The sequence below is a fragment of the Calidris pugnax genome, unplaced genomic scaffold (genome assembly GCF_001431845.1).
Source record: "Calidris pugnax isolate Ruff unplaced genomic scaffold, ASM143184v1 scaffold70, whole genome shotgun sequence".
In the NCBI taxonomy this organism is placed as follows: Eukaryota; Metazoa; Chordata; class Aves; order Charadriiformes; family Scolopacidae; genus Calidris; species Calidris pugnax.
This window is the reverse complement of record NW_015090862.1, coordinates 10,856,819-10,880,553: the sequence shown is the minus strand read 5'-3', so window position 1 is coordinate 10,880,553 and position 23,735 is coordinate 10,856,819. Positions and strand designations below refer to the sequence as shown.

The following is a 23,735-nucleotide window of genomic DNA, read 5'->3' as shown; positions in this document are numbered from 1 at the left end:
GCTCAGCCCATATGGTAGCTGTTGTTTGGCAAAGGGAAAAAAAAAAAAAAGTACTGTACTTAAACCGGAAAGAACAGGCAGTCTGTGCATCCAAACTCAAGCTTCAAGGGGGTTCTGGCCCACTTTCATTCATATTTAAATGTGCATGTTCACACTGGGGACAGGGACACGGAGCCACACTTCCTAATATTGCAAATTACTGCTTTCCATTAGGTCTTGTGTGTTATATACAATGAGGAAAAAAAAAAAAGAATGCAGATTTGCATCAGTGTCCCACGAGGCACGCTGAAGGTTAGAAGCAAAACCAGCTGGAAAATACATAAAGAGCACAACACAGACGACAGTCTGGTTCTTTTTTTCAGAATATTTCCCTCCCATTTGCCTTCTGATCGGCAGCTCCAAAAGGCCCAGAAGTCACTGTCTACAGCACGTAATCATGAACACAAAGAAAACAAACACAAACTGCATAGGTCATTTTAAACACATCTATGAGGTGAAATGTAATTCTGAATGGAAATATCTGGGCTTATGAGGGGAAAAAAAAAAATTAAAAAAAATCACTGTTTTTTCTTTTCAGTCTTTTCAGGAAAAGACAGGTGTTTCCTAACGTTTCCTTAAAAACATTTTTAAATGCTTTAAATGGCAAATACCTCCCATGGACTCATATGGAAAAAAACAATACTTCAAACAAGAAACTGAAAGAATGACATTAAAACAAAAAGGATACAGTGATGATTTCAGGTTAGTTTTAGCCTTGGGGGAAGTACGGCAAAATAAACGAATGACTAACGCAGGGCACACTGGCTGCTTGCAAAGAACATGCAACACTCCTGGTCTTTTGACATATTCTACAGCTACGGAGCTTCCCAAGAAACCAAGGAATAAAGGAAAATGGGCAAAGAGGAAAGCAGCAAGTTGGAAGGAAGGAAAGGAAAAGGGGACAAAGCTGATCTTTTCCAGACTTAGATTTCACCACTGTCCAGCCAAGTTTTTTAAAACATTTAAGGTATCACTGCAGACTTGGAACAAGACTCAAAGTGGAGATGTGGTTATTAAAATTGTGATTAGCAATCGAAAGGGCAGGGTTTGTGAAATGATGCTTTTCCTTTGCAAATGAATCCCAGAGATGGGAGTTTCACAAAAGTTGCATTTGCACCCCACTGTACAGACTGGCAGCTACTGCCAAGCAGCTTCCATTTTTGTCCACTTCCCCTTTAGTTTAGGATAGGACACAGATCACATCAATAAGCCAAAAAGGACACATGCCAGACCAAAATAAAAATCAATCAAAAATGGTCAAAAATAATTTCTACATTCTTCCAACTAGTTTCCAAACTGTCCAGTGTGTGTACCCTGCAATCATATCTTCTTGGGAACTGTTTTCTCTTCCTCTGGTGTGTGAAAAGCTGTAAAAACCTAACAGGGAACTGCCTGAATATGCAGCAGAAAGAGAGAAAGTCACTGTACACCAATTGCTCTCAATCACACAAGTGATCCGAAAACACTGGTTTGATTTGGTTGATTTTAATGCCATTATACGAGGCATTTATTGGGCATTAGAAATGAATATCAATAACACAGAAGACCCATATTGCCCAAAAGGTAAAACGCACACAAGCCAGCACATGGAAGGACCAGGAAAGGGAAGAGGCTTTCCTTGCTTCTACCCAGTAATAGACTGTGGCAAGAATGTTAACGTTCTTCAGACTCAGAAAAATCCCAGTTTATCACCCCTTGCAATACCCTGGACGACAACATGAAAGTATTTACTAGAGAAACTGATAGGCACTATTCAGAGGTATTAAAAAAAACAACAACCACATTTGCAAGAAGCTCCACTGAAAACAAGTTGTCTTAAATGAGAAAATTGTCTTCTTTGGTTCATGCAAAACTGGCCTTTTCTGTAAACGAAGGCTGTTTGCTGGAGGTAAACTGATACATTTTGATTCTGCAATTTAAAAGCTGGTCATTGTGGAGAAGAGTTTCTCTTTGCTGTTGTGTTTCAGGCTAATTAATAAGGAATTAAAAGAAAACACCTAAGTTACAGCTCAGATAGATGTGCATACTATATAGGTTGGCATACACTGGACATGTTATGAACATTAAATGAGGCTACGGGTATCCAAATTTACTACCCTTAAAAGGTAGTCTTGAGCAGCTAAAAGTTACGTATGCATCTGACAATATTAATATCAGCCTGTTGTTATTCCATACTATATTTCTGCAGGTTTTATTAGCAAGGCCAGGAGTCAACATTAATGATTTACAGTCTGTAAAAAGGATGATGTCACTGAAATGTGAAGAAGGTCAGAATCCCCAAAGACAAATTATCCTCACAATAGAGTGAGATCATTCCATATACTTATCTGCTCCAAGGAGCAATAATCAAACAGACCTACATCTAAAAGCTTATGCTGAGCATTAGATAAAAGCTACAGAGGCAGCACCTTCTCTGATGTAATACAGTAGAGTGCTGTAGATTTTGCTCTGAGCTTCACTCATGAAAAAGCATACTCTGCAAGGGTCCCAATCCCATTTTTTTTTGCTAACACACCACAAAGAAAATGTTATAAACATACGTAAGCTTGAATAGAAGACCTGGTTTTATTTCAAATAGAAGCACTGGTACCTACATGAAGCTAAATAATAGGTCTCATTAAAAAAAGGAGTGTTTGCCTTTGAACTTTCATGTAAGGTTTAATATACAGCTTTTCCCTGCTCTAAACTTCTACAGGCTGATTAAGATCCAAATCTGTGTAAAGAATAAAATCCTCCGTGGGTTCTCAACCAGAATAAATCAGTTCAATTTCTTTGATATAAGAGTTACCACACTAACTAAGGTTAGCTACCAAGAAAAGAGAATTACACACATTTATACTATCTGAGAAAACATACACGTTTTTGTTATTCCTTGAGTAATTTCTACAGAATCCTACTGGTTGTATCTCCACTACCCCCTGCAACATTTTCCTATGGATATGGGGGATGGAGGTTGCTGTGTTGTGGTAAAAAGAAAAGCTGCCTACAGAACAGGGAGTGATGCTAATCATCTGCAACAGGAATCAGCAATTCATCAAAAATTAAGAAAGTTATTAAAAATGATGAAAAATTTGTAACACAAGGTCTGCTCTTATTTAGAAGTGAGAAGGGTCAAAATGTTGGCTTGCCTCTTTCATCTGAAATAAATATACATTGCCAAAGTTCAGTGCTTCTGAAGTGAAAAAGTAGTCCTACATAGCATGTTTAATGAAGAATTGCAATTGTGCTCCCGCATGAGCTAACAAGCTTCCTGGATGTGGGTGTTTCATTTAAACTTCTAAGAGGACATCAAAACACATTTACATGAACATAGATCATTGCTTCCGCTGGGTGATTTAAATGCGTCTTACAGCTGTGGAGAAGGATTTTCTCACTATTCAAAACATTCATCTTAAGAAAAGGAATTATTAACTTATTATTTTCTTTTTACACACATCAATAAAATTTGACCCACTTCTGAATACCCATATTCTTTCAGCAGCAACCCTCATCCTCCTTCCATTTTCTCTGTACCAGAGCTCTAATACTTTTGCCTGACAAATATTTTGTGGCACATTCTGAGTATTCAAGCGAATGCTCCTCCAGGTGGTAGACATGCTTCACAGCTATTCCCACCTGATGCTGTCACAACATCCCAGCACAGCCTACAGAGTTTCTAAAATCAGGTTTTTCCATTACTGATTAATACTGGTGTGCTGGAAGACCAACCATCAGGAGGAAAGAGACCCCTGTATGAAATATGTTGCCTCTGGGTATTCCTTCTAGAAGGCTAGAATATTTTTTTTTTTTTTAATAAAAAAAAAAAAAAAAAACAACCAACAACCAAGTAAGCAAAACCCAAGGCTGTTTCTTTAGCAGAAAGTGCTGAGAGTGGAAACTCAGTCTCGGACTTATTTCATGAGGTAGTTAAATGTTTGCTCACTTTGCAGATCACCTGTGTGGGTGAAGGTGAATGATGCAGCCCTATCAGTTGATCTCGGGAATGCGGTCCATTAAAGCACCATCTGAGGGACCCAACGGGGTGTATGTATGGAAGGCTGGATGAGTTAATGCTGCATAAACCGGTAATGACTTCTGATTAGGTATTATAATACATCCCTGAGCAATCAGCATAGAAAAAAAGCACCCCAGATTTTGCCACCAGTTCCTCCTCTGCTATACAATCCACAAATCATTCATTTCACTTCTCACAAGTATGCATTTAGCTTTTTAAAAAACATTGTACAGCACATTATGTAGTGTTCAAAAAGACATTTGCCAAGGCTGAAGGAAAAGAAAAAACACATTTTCTGATAACTTGATGAGTTCCTGGGACGTTCTCCCCTATTTTTGTATCTCAAAAGAAAAGCAGCATGCTCTTTTGGAGTGTCATTATAAATCAGTGATGAGTAACGTCACCAAGAGGTTTGATACAGCAGCATCAGAAGAAGAAATATGGCATAATAGGGGAAGTCCCAGTCTTTGCCTTGAAACACTGAAAATATATCTGTGATTCAAAAGATTTGTTTAAATCCACTGAATAAAATTTCTGCAAATCTCCTCTGTAACAACTTCATCAACCTTTCCAAAATAATATTTGTTGTAGCATCAAACAAGTTTTGAAGCTACTAGATTCTTATTTTCTCTTCTATAACGTTACCTCTGGTTGCACAACTTTCAGAAGTGAAGTTTATCCATTTATCCAGTAATGACCTTTCTCTCTTCTGCCCCTGATGACTACTTCATCTGCAACAGCATTTATAGTCAACAAAAGCAGAATGAAAAGCTTACACTGTGACTTTTTGCCCTTTCGTTACTTATTTGGGATGATTAAAGCTGATCTGAAACAATTTTGAATTGATTTTTTACATCTTAAATATCAAACACAACAACTTATTTCTCTCCCTGTTGTTGAAGTGCTGCATAACGATGTTGTGTAAGACTTAATGTTTTAAGTCTTTCTCTCTCTTGATGAGCAAAGAAGAAAGGCCAATTCATAGGAACCAGGGAGAGAAGGAAAGCTCCAGTTCAGTTTGCAGTCTCATTCGGTATCATCGGCCCAGTCCCTGAAGGATGTAACCTACGTGCTTCAATCTACCAGCAAAAGCACAGTACACACAACTTGTTTGCTCCGAGCCAACCTAGAGGCTAAAGGAGGGCTGTATTTTGAGAAAATCTTTATAAAATGAAGCCCGAGGTCTACAAATTAAAATAGAACAAACTATTCTTTAAACATTTACCCTGATAAAAAGCAGGGGTAACTCAGCACACATCCAGCAAGGAGGGAACAACCGAGACTAGCACTTTTCCCTACAACAGCCTGATATTTTAGCAGATTTACTGTCAGCCTCCAGCCCTTCTGCTTTGTTTGGATCATGCAGACTCAGATCAAGAATAAAATCTAGAGAAAAAGGCATCTGTTCAGGGACTATTAGCAGCTCTTTGTTTTATAAAGTGACCGATGTTTCCAAAGGATTCAACATCTTTTCTTTATAAATAAGGATTTTGCAAGAAGCTTATCTGCAATGAAAAAAAAACCACCGCTACCACTTTATAAAAAGTATTACAAAAGTCACTTTTACAGTTACAGTAAAAGACCACAACACAGACATTAAGAGTCTGTCCTTCAAAACCACAGGTCTTTCATTTACTCGGTGGTTTGGGATTTTTTGTTTGCTGCTTTTAAAATAAAATACTATATTTGGGGGTTCTTGTATGCATTTGGTTTTTTATGCCATCATGGTGAAGCTGCAAACATTTTCATGTTTTTCTCTAATTTGATGCCAACATCAATCTGGAAACTTTTTTTTTTTTTTTAATGAAAACAGAGATTCTGATGAAATACAAGACCTGAGGTTTTTAGGAAAAACAAAATATCACAAGATTTGTCATAAAAACATGGTGTTGGCAACAGTAACAGTCTCTGTATGCACAGTAGCTTGCTATTTATAGGAGCGCTCATAAGTCTGCAGACATATTTCTGCTCTCCAGTAATAAACCTATAAAGAAAAAAGGCCCAGCCAGTATTATCACAGATACCTGTCTCTTTGTAAGTCAAGAAGAAAATGGAAGTGGCACAGAAAGCAGATCCTCGTCTGACAGAAATCAAACAGGACTCAACTGAAGTCATATAAACCACACTTAATTACCCAAAATGAGACAGATTATGGTCCTAAATCTCAATCTATATGTAATAAAAACCTGAAGGCTAGGCTGTATTACGCACCGCACTTCCATGTAACCAGCTGCAAAAGAAGGGAGTCAATTTGCCACACCAGTGCCAGTGACATGCCAGTCTTGTGGCTGCACTCAAACGTCTGACAAAGCACATGTGATTTTCATCATTCATTTTCATTCAGTGATTCTTTCAACTGTTCAGTGACTTTCTTCACTGAACCGCTCCTTTGTTCCTTCCAACCAAATTTAAACTAACATCCAACTTCAACTCTTTTGGGCTCTGTTCCCTTTCGCTGCCTGCTCACAGGACAGACACTCTCTGGGTTAACGGGGCCGACAGCATGAACTGGAGAACTTGTCTCTCTTGATTGTTTAAGCCTGAACCACACATCATATGACAATGACATTGCTCAACTCCAGACTGCCAATATAGGTAGTAAATCTCTTTATACAACAAAAGCAAGGGAACCTCAATGTTATTTCACCTTTCAGACATGCTTAGAAGAGGCAGCTGTTTGCTATTTTTTTTTATTCAGCTATGAGGAAATACGTAGTTTCATTCTTTCTGAGAAATATGAGAGAAATTCTGAGAAATATGTTACCTGCAAGCTCTAGAGCAAATGCAGAGCTCAGCCTGTCAGCCACCAACTCTTGTCTATACAGTTAGGTATTTTCCTTTGTCAATCACAATTTTAGCATCTTCTCTTTGGCTTGGAAGAAAACAAGCTCAAGCACAAGTGACAGCTACAGAAAGCACTTCCCTTTCATATAGCTCAAACTCAGCCCAAGTTGGCAGAGGCTTCTTCATGTGCTTTGGGGTACCCAACTGAGAGAGAACTACAAGAACATAAAAAAAAATTTAAGGAGTTTCCCTGATAGCATTCTCTTACATGAGAGGAGAGTAAGCTCTGTAATTTCATGACTCTGGGCCTCCCACCTTCATGCAGGCTGTGGATCTCAGAAAAACATCCCCTCAAAATATACTTGCATGAAGATCTTCAGGCTCCACCTGTCCCAGCAGCAAGATTCAATCGAAGCCATGATTCACTGCTGAAAGGCAGAAAGGGATGAAAATGTTATTCAGAGCTGTTTTCTATACAGTCAGTAAACTGGTACCCAGCGAATTGCTGCTGCTGGGAATGCACAGCTCCCTTCCACCGTGCTCCCTGAAATGATGAGCCTGACAAAGTCAAGGGGCTTCTATGAAATCTACAGGACCGCGAAGGAGACAGAGAAACAAGCTCTGAAGGCTTGTTCCTTCATGCTGTCCTTCGCAGAGGCAAGGCTGTACAGAAGGCACGCTCTGACTGGTAATTACATTCTGCCTGTCAAGGCAGCGTATCCTCCATAGAGCACACTACCTATTATTGAACACTTCCAGAGCAACAAAGCAATCTCATTATGCAATTGAAGCAGTTACTATAAAGGCACCCATACCAGTGTGATGTTATTTTTTTCCACAGCGTTTTTACATTTCTTCTCCAGCCTTTCCCTTTCGCACCAGCTGCAACTGAATTACTCACTGGCCTTGATGCTTACAGTGTTGGATGTGATAGGAACAGACTAGACATTGTTTTAACACAGGAAGGTTAATTTAAAATAACCTTCCTAAGCTGTTCATGCTGCATGACAGCAACGTTACAAGGAGAAGACATGGATTCATAAACAGGATCAGTTTTCAATCCCCAGACCAGCGATAGCAGCACTTGTCATGAACACGCTGTGCCAGGTCTCCAGGGGAAGCGCAGCTTCAGCTGCTGCTTACACAGCTCCTTCTGTCACTCACTCCATGAAGCAACGCCAGCTCTTCTCTTCTGAAGAGCCATTTCTCTTGACCTCCTGAAGGTAAACGCCACCACGACAGGAGATGAAAGACAGAAAACAATTAGCAGCAGGTATGCTCCATTGCATGCCTGCTACTGTATTTCAGCAGCAGTTGGCACTGGTATGTCCGTATCATTCAGCAAATAAATCAGCCCCTGGAACTAGTTTGATTTTTATAAAAATCATCATTTAAAGGAGCATTAGAAAAATTTAAAAAAGGACTTACGGTCAAAGATATATATTAGAGGCAAACAGAAACCACAGATTAATGGTTGCATCACTCCTGCTGGGAAAATTTTTGAGGTTTCTTTTGTCATCTCATTCCCTCCTCCTACTATGACTGACCTTGACTTTACATCCTTCCCTTTGAACAAAGCAGGAGTAAGATCTCAGAGTACTCAGGCAGGAAGTCTAGCAAAAAGTTACACTGCTTTCAGATACGGCAAAGGAGTAGGACTCCTGAAGCTGCACAATTAAGTGTGCCTCTCCATCATGATCAACCTTCTCATAGCTCCACTAAGGACAGCATTTAGGCTGGTATCACACGGTGGCCACTCCAAACCGTTTTTCTTGAATCCTACAATTTCAAGACAGATGAACGTTATCTTTTTCAAGTGCTATGAAATCACCACTGCAGAAAAAACATTGCTTTCGTAGGGCACACTGAATTAGAAGGCCAGAGACTATTTTGTACTAACCCCCTCTAAAAAGCATGTTGCTTACTCCACAGCCTTCTTATTACACTAAGACTGTGGGCTTTTCCTTACTTTTTAAGCAAGTTATAATCCAGAATTATCATTTTCAGAATATGGCAGAGGGGACGATGATACACGTAACTGTCATGGAACCATCACTAAAGCCCAAAAGTTTCTTCAGAGCTGTCTCTGAGGCCTTTGCTACAGCAAAACAAATGAAAGAATATTCCAGGGTAGCAGTTTACACTGGCATAAATCATTCAGAAATATTCATTACCTGACTTAATTTATTGTAGTGTAAAAGAACCAAATGAAAAATTCTGGAAAGAGCTCTCCACAGATGGGAAAAAGCCAGCACTGAATTGGTGATGATGATCAATCTGCCTCCCATTTGTAATTCCACTTGAGAAGATGCATATTTTAGCTGTGCTTTGTGACCACTTCACAAAAAGTAGCATAACATTACTGATTTCCCCTCCCTCTCGGGGGATCGCAAATGTGTTTGGGAGCATGTAGGAAATGCAGGGTCTTTTGACAAAAGTCTTATTTTTGCTGCCTGTGCAGATTATTATTTATTGTTATCCTTTTATACCAGCAGCTTTTCTGGGAGAAAAAAATGCATCTAGATACCTCATGGGAGAATAGTGAAACATGCCACTTTTGTAAGGGTGAAGGACAAACTTTTCATACGGCCATCAAAAATGCAAACAGGAAAACACCACTGAATTTTGATCTTTTTGGTTTTTGGGGTTTTTTTTTGTTTGTTTGCTTGTTTGTTTTTCAAAAATTCCAGAATCAGCAAGTCTTTACAAAGATAAGTAGTTTCAGTAAAAAGAAGTAAGTTTATAAGAAAAATATTCCTTTAAAGAACCAGTGGGGGGTTATGGAGTTGGACCATTGGTAAAACAGGAAATGAAGGAGAAGAGATGAGTGGAGGGGGGAGGAAGGGTAAATTAACAATAAATAAATAAGCAAATCTGTAGGAAAACAGCATCTGTTGAACCAGAAGTCTCTGCCAAACAGCCCAAACCACACTACTTAATAGTATCTATTTTTTCCTCCTGTTAGTCAGGATTTGCAGGAGTTTATAATCACAGAATGATACAGCTGTAAAAGACCAATGCCCACCCCCAACTTTTCAGTTCAGTTTATTAATATAAATTATCAGAATCAGTATTAGTTTTTAACTTACCTACTTTTTAGTAGATCCAAACTAACATAAAACAAGTCAAAAAGCACATACTTACAATAGAGGATATAACTAAGTCGCATCAAGTAGATAAGAGACCAAAATTCAGAAATACTGATAAATTAAAATGGTATTTACATGTCAATGTTTTATCTTGCATCTCAAGTATTCATCTAAGCACCAGTAAAACCAGCCAGGCCTGCAGACATCTCACGTTAACACTCTTAAGCATTTTCCTTCTCAGGGCTGTGCTGAAGCAGCAAATCACAGACACTGCAAATTTGAGTAGTGAAACTGCAAACTGGTGAAGAATAGCAGAATAAGAAATGTATGCACTTTTTATCATTTCAGAGACATATCTATGCACAGTTTAAAATAAGAGATTCTACCCCACATTCTGCCCACCTTTCCCCAAGTTCATTGAATCCCGCTCTGCTGGAAATTCCAAAGAAGTTTGAGTTGTTCCTGTGGAAATGGCATCAGCTTTTCTTATAAACACCTTGTGCCTGGCAACCCTACCACACGGATGTGTGTGTCTTTCACCCTTCAGTCCCAGCTGTGATATCATAAGTGAATCTGAATGATTCAATTGTAAGCTTGCCACTCAAAAACTACTAATTAAAAAATTTAAAAAGCTGTTTCAGACAAGACTGTGTATTTACTTGGCTTTCTGCCTATTCTTATAAGATTTTTATCTGTTGGCGGAGAAGGGGGTACAAAAGAAAACATCCCTGTCTGAAACTGAAAGCTTTGACACATCCATGTTTTCATCTGTGATGCTATGTTTTTTAAAATACTTCTTAGCTTAAAACATTTGTTTTCAGGTCACTTTTCCTGTCAATGGTAACTTACACACAAATTTAAGGAAGACTTTTACATCCACAGAAAATCTTAGCTATAGTCAAAATATGAGAATAACAATACAAACCCCTCAAATTATATTGTTAAGAGAACATTTACTACCTGGAAATGTTATATGAATATTTGATCTTTAAAAATCAGGTTTCAGAATTAGTTTAATTTCCATGGAATTTACATTTCAAAAGTAATGTCAGTTGACAGACATTTCTGATATGTATTCTGTAAGTGGTGATCTAGTAGTATGGAGCAAAAAAAAAAAATAATTATTAATATTTAACATCCTCCAAGGAAGGATTTCAAAACATTTTATGAATACTAAAGGACTATGTGTCAACATTACAATAGGTACTAAAAAGACCTTATCACTATTTTCTTGACTGTCCTCATCCTATACATGATGCAACAAAGAAAACTATACTCCCTTGCCTAGTTTCAACTCTTGAGTTTTCACAGGCAGTCTGGTATGAACAAGAAATCAAAATGAATCAGAAGCTATGTGAGAATTCAAACCAAACATTAAAAAAAATGATGGTGCTGACAAAATAATCCAGCTCATTCACATCCTCTCCTCCACACGCTCTTCTATTTCTGTGTCCAAAGGAAACTAGGAAGCAGCACAGAAAAGTCTACACAGCATTTTGAACCAAACTAAACTTAGAAAGTATAAACCCTAATAGAAGCAGCAAAACCTTTAGATACCCTGCCCAAAGAATTTAGACTGATATGATCAGGGCCAGAAGAAAAGTCACCTGAAGTGCCAGTTTGAGTCCTGCTGCCAAATCACACCATGGAAGGTTTTATGCAGTTTTTATTCTTCAAGTTGTCTCGTCTGTAAATGGTACTTACCTGGTGCTATGCTTATAAATGAAACAAGTTTCAGACAGATATATTTGAGGAACATCTCTCTAATCAAGGGTGCTGTTTTACTCCCAGAATTGCCAAATACAGTTATTTACCTCCTCGTGTTGGAGAAGGAAGACTGTGTTTCTCATTTACATTGGAAACATTTATTCCCCTCACCCAGTCTGTGGAAACAAAAAACCAAGTACTTAGCAAAAGCTGAGGTTCTTTCATCCTTGTGGGTCTTGGGTAGTTGCACAAACAGGTGACTCCTTGCACGCACAAAAATGTAATTTTTCTCAGGTATGGCAATATGCCAGGCCCAGCTGAGTAGTTTAAGGTTCCCTTTTAACCTGGCTGTCTGAAAGATCAGTTAAAGTTTCTTCAAGTAGCATTAAAGAATCTTCCTGCCCACGGCTTCTCATGAGAAGAATCTCTTTGCTTATTTGTTATCTATTGTAAAACCTGGCTTGACCCACCTTTCCCCTCTTAGGCCACTGGAAGGGCTATTCGAGAAGGTATTTGAACTGTGCTGCTCACAACATTCCTATAGACTTCTTATGGCTTTCTCCATATATTTATAACCCAACACCATGCACACAAAAGCAGAGGGTTCTACCATGCACTGTGAGAAATATAATGTATATTTATAATTGTGATTGCTTAACCAATCTCAAATTGTTAAAGAGTTTCAACTCAAAACAATGGCCATTTGGAGTCCAAGAATTTTGCCAGGACCTGCTCTCTAATAAAGAATTCCAAAAATCATTTGCAGCCAAAGCTACTCCTCCATGCTCCGAATGGTCTTTCACCAGAACTAGTGTGTACTGTTCAAATGTTGCATGTGTCTTCCTTGTTAGCACAGCAGCTGACTTTATAAAGGAGCGACACACTCTATTTCACACAGAATAAGCTTCTAAATATTAGTGTCTCAAACAAGAAGAGTTAGTTCCTAAGGTTAGTAGGGAGTCAAGAGATTGTGTTCAGACACAATTGGGGAACTACATGTTTTGGCACAGAAATATTGTGCTTTTCTGGTGTCTCTGTCCTCATCAATTGTAACGTTCAGGCTGCAGCTGAAGTTCTAAACTAACATAGAAAGAGGGGTAGGAAAGAAAACACAGCACAGACTCCAGTTATACTTTCATTTCTCTTTGATTTCTCTTTTGGACTCCTGCTTCAAAATGTAAGTGAAGTTTTTTGAAAGAAAGAAAAACACATGTCGAAAAAAAAATAAAAAAGGTGACTCACCTAATATTACTAGAGCTTGAGAAAATGAAAGTTTTTTTAAAGCAAGAAGATAAAAGAAGTGTGGCCACAGAGGAGAAACAGGCTTGCTGGCCACTGCTTGGTCTTTATTCTTCTCTGGGGAAATCCAGCTCCTATTTTTTTTTCCGTTTGGTTTGTTTTGTTGTTTTTTGTTGGGTTTTTTTTTTCCTACAAAGTGGAATCATTTGGATTATCATGTGGCTTGCCCAGTGAACAGTTACCATTCTCTAATAAATGTTACCACGTAGAAGCTGACTGTTGTTTTTACATATTATCAATTGTAAGGAGCCTTGATTCTTCTGAAGTCAGTAGAGGCAAATCACATCAATTGAGTGCATAGTTTTTAAAAAGTTGAAAATGTACTGAACATTTACACACATAGATTATTTTAAATATGTATTATATTTAGCAATAAAGCTGTTAATGTAAAATGAAATTATATAATGGCTAGCTCTCAATTAAATCTTTCCAGGGCTTGCTCCATCAGTAAGTTATTTATCCTTCCTTGAGAGATGTTCCAAAATTATGTCATATTGTTACATAAGTGTAACAAAGCTGGGGAAAACCAGATACATCAAGTTACTTTTTGAATAATCCAGAGAAAAATGACTAGAAATTCAGGGCACAGCAATTAGATTCCCTTCCAGCTAGTAGCTGTTACTAAAGAAAACAGATCTTAAATGTTGCTGTAAGCACTTCTTGCAGGTTGGTTTGATTTTTTTCTGCTAGTTAGTGGAGTTTTTGCTCGTTACAAATAGAATCGTAGAATGGTTAGGGTTGGAAGGGACCTTTAGAGACCATGTAGTTCCAACCCTCCTGCCATGGGCAGGGACACCTCCCACTAGGCCAGGTTGCTCAAAGCCCCATCCAGCCTGGCCTTGAACCCCTCCAGGGATGGGGCATATCTCTGGGCAATCTGGGCCAGTGTCTCACCACTCTCAGAGTGAAAAATTTCCTGAATCATCATCTTTATACTGTTTGAGATACAATCCAAATATACGCCATAACAGAACATTAAAGTTATTGTTAAATCTTTTTAAATCTATGTCAATACTCTTTCTGCTTACTCAAATAGATTACTGTTAACAATTCTGCAGTCATAACAATGACCAACCTGTCCACCTCTACATCATCTATTCAAGCACCTTCGTAACTGTGGGACAGACATCCCTCATGTTATCTTGGATTCAGCGAGCAGGGTAGCTCTATTAGCTAAGATCTCATTACAAACATGTATGTCTCAACTGTTTTTTGCAGGCTGCAGTAAGTTTCCATGCCTTCCATGGCAACATCAGCTTGCACTGCCCAAACTACCTTGGTATGTTTGTCCAAGCTCTACCAGGGCTGCTGTGCTCACAACCCTTGCAAAACAACAGCAATTTATGGAATGACCTTCTAAGGAAGGCAAACAATTTGCTTGAATAATTCATAAATACAATCTGAAAAGGAAACATTTCCATAATGAAAGCAAACAAGCTGGAAAAGAAAAGGTATTTCAAATAAAAGGTAAGCATTCAAAATCATTCCATTTGTGATACAAGTATCAGTTTTACTTTGTATAGGAAACAAAACTGTCACAAGTAACTTCTGCCTGCTTCATTCACTGCCACACACACGAAATATTTACCCAGAAACACCAAGGCTGCTAAGGGAGAATACAAGGCAATCACAAGTTAAAGAAATGCTTATATTCTGGCAAGAAAATGACAATCCATTTGCATGGGTATTTGAAATAGTACTCATTGCAATTAGCAAAGACAAAAGGTAGCAGAAAGTCAGCTGGCATAAGATTTAAGGACTTACTTCATTTAACTAAATACAGAAGCTCTTTCAAGGACACCTATCTATTCAGTCTTAGCCTTACAGAATTCTTGTCCTTTCCTTTTACAAACCTAAGCAGCCAAACAAGAAGATAATTCATGCATCATGTTTCTCCTCTTCTATCCAAGGTTTCAATTTTTCTTAACTAAAACTTATGCCCTCTGAGGACTTTTTTTCCTGTTAGTCTTGGTCTGAATCATTTTGGAGCCTCCTGCATCCCAGACACCTGCAAACAGCAAGACATTTTGTATGTTTTTGCAAGTGCTTCCCGTCACCAAATTCAAGACAACAGGCTGAATGGGGAAAAAATTCTGCAAGAGCCTGTAAACACTCACACAGGATTGGCAGAGGTAGCTGTGTGCCTAATTCAGAGATGGCAGCTCTGATTAGGATAATCATATGAACTTTTTAATAAGATGTGTTCTAAGGAGGGAAAAAAGACCAATCTTGCTAGCTTTGCAGTGCTTAGTCCTCCAGATGTTCTATTTCTGCCCTCTGATTTAAAGAAGATACATTACTGATTCAGATGACTGCTTACATGAAGCACAGAGTAAAATTAATAGTTTAGAAACTCCTAATAGGCTTACATCTATTGGCATATAGGTAGCTATGGAAAGTACTGGTGACCAACAAATACATTACAGAAATTAAAATAAATTTTAAAAAACAGAGTCAAAAACATTAAGGATCTAAATTCAGTGCATAGTTTATTTGCAACAAACTAGCTAACCAGCTCTAACTGTAATTACATGGGATAAATCAGAACAAAACAAATTAAATTAGGAGTTCCTAATCCTGTGACAGAAAGTTCAATAAGGCAGTAAATTTTAAAAATTGAGACCAAATGCAATGAATATACCCATATTTTATTTAAATGTTTTCTCTGTATAAAAGCTGGAAAGGCTTAAGTTTATTAAAACATAAGCCACAGACATTGTAGCATGTAAGAAAAGTGGTGTCAAAGAACAAAGTCCAGATGAAACTCTGAATCTGCTGCATAGAAAATAATCCACCCGCACTCAGCTGAGTCAGGAGAGAAAGGAAGCAGACACAGCTACTTATTTCTACTGAGAGTTCTTTGCTTTTCAGCATGCTCCACAATTTTTTCTTCTACATAAAGTCCCTTTCGCTTTCTTACTGCATTCATGTACTTGCGGGCCTGGTTCTCCGAGTCGGCCTTTTCCCCAAAGTGCAAATATTCTTCCTCAGTGGTTGGCACCCAGAAAGGGTCACTTGAAATGATCTATAAAGAAAAAAACAAAAACAAAACAGTGAAGTAGTACAAAGGTTTATTAGTACCTTTCAGGTAATCAATCTCTGAAGTAGAGCAACATGAAAGTAGAGCAGATAAGAGTTTCCTGGAAAGCCTGCAATTAGCTATTTAAGCAGAAAACAAGAGTTAAGATACACTATGTAGCCTTAAGAAGCCCACAATAGCTTTTCAAATTCAGTTGCATTTATCTGCATACAATTTTTTCTAAAATCAAATTTAATTGCCAGTCAGCAAACAATGCCAAATAATGTTCAGAAAATTCTCAGTTTTCAAGATGTAATTCCTTATTTTGAATATTATCTAACTACGATTTTATCAGAACTTATAAGAACCGAGGGTTTCTGCTCATTTCTGTGCCCTGTGTTCTTCAGACCCTACAAGTTGGACAGATGGTTTAAAAAAAAAAAAATAATCACTGTTTCTGGTGCTAACATATTTAGTAGAGCTGTTCCTGCAGCTTAGTATCTCAGGGGCCCTCCTCTAAAAGAGATTTCAGATTTAACATGATCAGGGAATAACTGGATGTGTCTTTATCCCCAGTTCATCCTATATACCCCACACTTCTCAGACTACCACAGAGCGTATGCCAAAGATGTAGTTTTAAAGACTTACAAAGTCTTTAAAAGCTTTCCTCATTTCATCCTGCACAGCAAAGCTACACCACCTTTAATTCTCCAAGAAAATCTGAAGAGGTATTTACTCTCTACCTTTCGACTACATAGATTTTACACAAATTGTAGGCTTAATGCTTAACTAACTAGACAAGGATAACAATTCATGCTATTACTGTTAGTGACTCTGATATTACTTTAAGAAGTTTTAGGCTTCCAAGTAAACGTTTTAAGACCTAAAGAAAAAGGAGGACCTCCTTTCAATTCTAAGCTCCTAAGAACCCACCTCAGTCCTACTCATATCTTAATCTGTTGCAGGCATCAGAAATTATTCCTAAATCATTAAAAGTAATCATCAAGTCTTAAGCTCATATAACCTATATATGTAATCAAATCTAGGGAATTCTCCCTGGTGAAATGATGTATGGGTGACCAACCAGAACTGTATAAGGTTATAGTCCCAAGACTTAACTTTCCTTCCCATTAGTGGACAATTAACCATAAAACAGGGTGAAAGACACTGAGGTTAATGAGCATTAATAAAAGGATCATCATCCAAGAATGCTAAACACGAGCATTAGGAAGGGATAAAATTGTCCACATTATGTTACTCAGGTTCTGTTCCAAAATTCAAAATACTTATTTCACTTAAATAATTGTAGATTTCCTCACCAGATGTAGTTACAGGCAATATATTTTTACTAAAAAAACCCAAAGGTAATACTGTATCCATTTCTTAAATTAAATCCTCATGGAAAAAAGAGTGGGATAAGTATTATTTACTGTAAGAATTGTGATAGTTATGGCGATAATTGAGGACATCAACTCTGTAATCATTTCTGAAATATATAATATTAACACTAACATTAATGACTGACAAGGAGAGAACAAACTTCTCTAAACTACCAATTTTAGCTTATAAACCTTTTCTAGTGTTATAAAACTTTTCTTCTGACAAACACTTTTAACTATCATATTGTATTTCAAACCAAGCTAAATTTCTTAAAGCTTATTTAAGTTGTCCAAGCTAGCAAGAACAGGAATTTTAATATGATGGCTTAAGATGGACAATTTTCCCCAGAAACATCAACAACTGTGAAGTCCTAATTTAATAGCTCATGTTAAATAACACCTAACACAATCAAACCAACTGCTCTTTATGGGGACTTAGGAAAACGACTATGGCAGAAGATGGCTATTAGGTAACGTCATAGGTTCAATCCTGCAAAATAGTATGGTTACCCCCTAAACCAACAAAAATAGTTCTACTTTGTCACAGTTAACTACACATATAGTCCTGATAAATAAGTGGACTATTACTCATGCGCTGAAAGTGACACTCAATCTCGATTATTTAGGTGGTAAATGACTATGCATAGGGCTGTCTGGCTGAAAACCAAAAGCAAGCAGAGCTCAGAAATAAACAGTATGAAACCCAGCTTTTAAAATGTTTCTATGTTTATATTTAACATTGAAGAATCTGCCTGAGTCATATCCACTCTGATGTCTTGTACAGGGCCTTATAACCAATGCCTAAATATATAAAGGTGATTCCTTGACAGCTTATATCAATAAAAAAGAATGGTTCCCCTTTTTGGAGAGCTTGACAGTTTTACTAATATTTCATGCACTAGGAATAAAGAAAAGGGGCAGTGAAGACTACTCGTGTTTTCCCAACGTTTGGGCAAAAATTCCCTATTGACTTGATGAAGTTGTAGTGATGTTCATACTGAACATCTTAATGATGGAAAAGCACCAGGGACTTCCCCATTCACCATCTGCCTAAAGAGCTGAACAAACAAAAATTTCAAAGTCCAAGAACATATGAATAAGAAAAGGTGATTCATGCTCAGTGGATTTGCTCCAGACTGTACTGCTGAGGGAGATTATACTGCTACAAACTATGATAACTTAAAAGGCTGTTACTACCCCCTTTGATGAAGTTTTTTTTTTTTTTACATTAGCAAGAGATCTAACACCCAGAAGTTATGCCCAGAGAGAAACTTGTGAAACAGTGATTCCTGAAGAATGAATACAACAAAGGAGTTCAACAGTACACAAAACTGAACTTGGAGATCTAATCTACCTGTAAATATTTAGATACTGTAGTGATGGATGCTTAAGAAAATCCCCAGGTTTGACAGACTGGCTCTTTTAATGATTTATGAAAGACTTGTTCTTAATGTTAACTGAAGTTTTGTACTGGATACTTCTTCCACTGATAATAATTCTTTATGCTTCAGCAGGTATCTCTAGCTCTCAGGAAAGCCGACGTAATAGGAGGCTCAAATGTATGTACTATTTAGCATTTAGTAGCCAGCAAGGGTAAACCTGCAAGTGGGGCTACAGAACCCTGGGTGACCCACGTACCGCTACGTGATGCACAGCAGCACCGTAAAGAGACAATACATTAGGTTTCAAAAGCCACATCTGTACCCGCAGGAGCTAGTTTTGGTTCTCAACCTGTCTAAATAATTCAGGCACTACATACTGCTTCTAGAGCAAGTTATGGTTGCATTTGAGAATTTCTGTTAAAGGACCATGCCTATCTGAATGGTGCAGAGGCACTGCAAAAGATGAGCTAAATTAGAACACACTATCTGCATTACCCACCATGGTGAGTAATGAGAAAGGAGAAGCCAACCTACTGAGTCAGCTGGAACTTGGGTCATCAACTGTGCATCTCCTTTAAGAACTCAGCAAATGGCCATGTTAATGTAACCCTAAGATAACTACACAGAGGTGTTACTGATGCCATGATACACAAAAAAGTAGGTGGTTTTCTTTTTCTGATTCTCTAAGCGAAGGTGAGGGCACAGATGAGACTGTCCCTCTTCTATTCACATCGTATTAATGGATCAAAGCAGATGAACATAGCAGGTGGCATCCATCATTGTCCATCCACTGTTAACACAGTTCAAGCCAGCAAAAGCAAAAAATAATTTCCGTATAATGCTCCAAAAGCATTCTCATCAATTTGCTTACAATGGTTGCTGTCAGAACGGTGGCTCTGGGTTTCCTGGAATCAGAGCTGAGAGGCTTTTTAGCCCCTGAGCTATTATTTGTATTCATGGGAACCACCTAGGCATGACTCTAGAATCTGTGACAGAAACTCAGTTTTTGTTTGGATAGAGTCCTAAATGATTAATTAGATTCTAAATGGACCAGGACTTCTGGAATATGATGTATGAATGTAATAGAGAGCATGGATTGTGGAATCCTGGAAGATCCACAGGATCAAAGCAGAAAAGACACCCCAAAACATTATTTATTGTATGTTCATGCCAGATTTCTTTAAAATTGTTTAAAAGTTTCTATTTTTCAGTAGAAAAACACTATTTTTTCAGGATAAAACTGAAATATAAAGCCTAAGACTCATTTTTAAAACAGAAACACAATAACATCTTAACAGTACTTTTCCAAAACGTTATACTCCTAAAGAAAAAATTTAATTGAAACAGAACTGGAACATCAAAATATCATGCCTTTCACAGCTGAAAATCTTTAAGTGACTCAAGCAATTCAGTTAAGCTTCTATCAACAGCCCTTGCCTTTCTGTCATTCTGCCTGTGTGCCACGTGTGTCTGGGAACCATTGAGCACCGGCAACAAGCAAATTATTACAGCCAAAGAGTTCATATCTTAAGTATAACAGACCAAAGACATCAAGAGGAACCAACATGAAGAGAAAGACACTGTAAAACCAATGACATGGTGGTATTGCTAGCGTTATGGTAAAGTGTATTTTAAAATGCCACCAGATTGTGTGTGATCTGACAACTGGAAAACAGCGTATCTTTTCTTCAGGAACTTTTGCTAGCACTTGGGAATTTTTCTTTATAACAGCATAAACCAGCCACTTGCCTATGCTTATTTATTATTCAACACCAGAATGATCTTATTGGGACAGTATCAACCTAAACTGCAAACAGCCTAGAATGAACCCATTATTACTCTTCCAAAGCATGCACGACATACATAAGTCTTGGGTGACAGAATTTGTTTATATATAACTATAGGCCAATCACTAGAATTCCATTCTGCTTAAAAGAAAAGAAAAGAAAAAATCAAATACATGCTGAAGAGCATGTTCCATAGCTCACTGCAGAACTACGAGTCCACTCAAGGTACAAATAAAACAGTGTTTATAACAAAGTCAGCTGGGATTAGGTATTTCAAAAGAAGTCAATAGGTTACTTCAAGTACTCTAAGTGCAACAATGTTCTTGAGAAAAAGAGGTCATTCTAAAGCAAGATGTTTCATTAAATATCACAACTATTCAAAGCAACACACCCAAACAACGAAGTCTCATAAGACTTGTTTAGTAACAGCATGCAGAGAAGCATGGGCAAAACAGCTGTCATTTTCTTTTAGCCTAACAACCTACACATTAATTATTCAAACAATAAATGCCTGTATCTTTACCAGAGACATAATCTGAATATCTGTAAAAATTAATCCATACAAATACAAATACTATGAGTGTACTATGTTAATAGTGAAATACAGCATATATGAAATTCTGCAAATTATTATGTCAGCTAATCAAACCTTTCAGTAAGATTTGAGTTTAAACAGATCACTTCCAATTCAAGAGGACTTGAAATTTTAAGCCTTAATTTGAGGATGATTTATTATTTGCATTTCAGTGGCACCCAGATGGCTCCAATAGTGATCTGGGTCCCATTGTCTAGTGTATTTCACAAAACGATGGTATGAAACAGTCTCTGCCTAAGGCAGCTTAACTATGCAAAACAAGGTTGAGAAGCATCAAAAGCAAACAGAAGGGATCTGCCTAGTTCATCCCAAAGGTCAGGCAGATCTGGGAACACAGCTATGTTCCTAGGAGCATTTCCCCTACTAGTCCTTACTGCCTGATGAGGACAGAGAATTTCTTTTGAGCCAAATATCATCAGTGCAGAAAATGCTTTAGTTGGACCATGAATAGAAAGAGCAGTTGTACACTGTCCAATGAAGATTTTAAGACCAGCAAGCAACATCATGGCCCTTGTGAACTGCTAATAAAAAATCCCAAGAACCACTAAATTCAGTGTGATTGGGCACTACCACAGGCAGCCCTTAGCATGCCAGGAAAAACATTATGCCAGAAGCTGTTTTTCAAAAAAAAAAAATTTCAAAAGAACTATTATGCACAATTTCAAAAATGATACAGGCTTCAGTGTATCAGAACCCTTTCTACCTTAGAAAAATTGATGATAGGAAGATACTTCAAGAACATTCACAGTTCAAATGGTGTCCATCACTTAGTAATGACATAGACCAGATGGAACTAAAAGCTGATACGCATGTCTTAGAAGACTAAAGCAGCCCTGTCAAATGGAAATTACCAGTACCTTTCAGGTAAAATGACAGAACTTCACAGAGTTTTATGTGAAATGTGACCTTGAGAAACTGTTACCTGCTGGGTTTTTGCTAATACGCTGGGTAATGCTGTAAAAGTGCATCTGCACTGAGCATGGCCAAATGGTGCAAGGCCATTTGGATACTGGCAGTGTGCTTCCACCAGGCAGGGTACCCAGTAAGGCTGAGGGCAGGTGGACTGGGGTGGGCTCTAAACAGTTCCTCATACATTTTTTGGATGCGAAGCAGGGGCATAGAGATGACAAACCTCAAATGTGGACAGAGGCTGATTTCTTGACTACACTCCTTCTGTGACCTCAGATCCAAAAAGACCCTTTATCTCAGTTAGAAACCCCTTCCTTGAGTATCACACACAGCGTAATGCAGAGGTACCCAAGCGACTGGCCAATTCCTGTATTTAACCCCAGCAGCTATGGGGTCAGGAAAGCGGCGCTGGCAGCGCACTGCCACCTAACACACACACACCATGCTAGTGCCAGTACGGAGAGGTAGCTTTTCAAGTCATTCCTTACTTCCAAATGAAAGAAAAATATAGATCCTCGAGTGCTGTTGCAAGATGACATTTGGCAACTTCAAAAGCAATCCCCACATCAACAGTTGCTTTCCATCAACCCCAGTTAAAACGCAGTGATGCTGGTATATGACATGGAGCTGCCACAGCTTGTAACGTACAGCAGCCTGAACACCATTTCTGAAGTGATTTCTGCACTACAGTGGGGAAAATACTGTCGCTCAGCAATATACAATTGAAGAACAGGTAAAAACTTATCACTAGTTCTGCCATTCTGCTTTCAAAGCAGCCAGGATCTCAGCCTGTCCTTGAAAGAAACCACAATTTAAAATCTCAAGGAAAGATTCTACAAGTTTGTCTCTTTTCTTGGTTCTTGTTTAATCAACTACAGAGTCTTACTGTTTTTATTCAGTGAAAAACCCTTTCGTAACAGGCTTCTTATTCCTGTGTAAGCCTTTCCAGGCCCTAAATGCTTCCTATTCAGAAAGGAAGAGGATATTCTCTCTGCAGATTCAGCTTCCTCATTATGCTGCATCCATTCCATCACAGCAGAAAGCAGGTATCACCCCCTTTCCTGCTCAGGAGTCCTGAGTGACTGTGGGAAGTGCTGAGCACCTGAAACATTTCCACAAAACATCATACTGGACATGAGGATTAAGCAGCAGAGGGTGGGAGGAGAGATATCTGCAATATGCTAAAGAATTTTACAGAAGCGCCTACATATAAATGTCCTCAAACTAAAAAAAAAAAAAAATAAAAAAAAAATCACAATTATTTTGTTAAAACACACTTTCACATTGTACCAAACACTTTGTGTACCAGCTTGCCTATTTTATAAATAGCTAATCTCTATACCACATCCTGAAAGAAAAAAAAAAAAAACCAACTGATTTTCAGCCTTCCTCTACCAATTGTTTGATTACCTTTTAGTCAAATCTTGGCTTCACAGAATGCTGCCACTTTGCATCACTATAGATCAACTTATGTATCAAATAAAGACAATATAACTTCTCAAGATTATTTTAAATACCTGTATAAAAGTATATATAAGAAAGTGTGAAAACAGATTGCTCTTTTCATAACTAACTTGAAAAAAATCTCCCAGTTTTATTTCTTTCTGTATTCCTCAGAAGTATTTTCTCTCAACAGCTCTTGATTGTAAATTATAAGGTTTTGCAAAAATACAACATTAAAAAAAGAGAGAGCAAGTGAGAAATGGAAGCTATAAATCCAACAGAAAAGTTCACTTATTTTGTATCCATAGC

The 23,735-nt window shown here is 37.9% G+C and overlaps 1 protein-coding gene across 3 annotated transcripts in view; it reads right to left on the bottom strand.

Moving 5' to 3' along the window:
- Positions 1-15,382: 15,382 nt before the first annotated feature.
- Positions 15,383-23,735, bottom strand: part of EFTUD1 (elongation factor Tu GTP binding domain containing 1) — a 79,399-nt gene continuing 71,046 nt past the window's right edge. For all 3 annotated transcript variants that reach the window (XM_014944733.1, XM_014944734.1, XM_014944736.1), the window contains exon 20: positions 15,383-15,937. In XM_014944733.1, the coding sequence (XP_014800219.1) occupies positions 15,749-15,937 (189 nt within the window). In that variant the 3' untranslated portion in view covers positions 15,383-15,748. The remainder of the gene's footprint in view (positions 15,938-23,735) is intronic.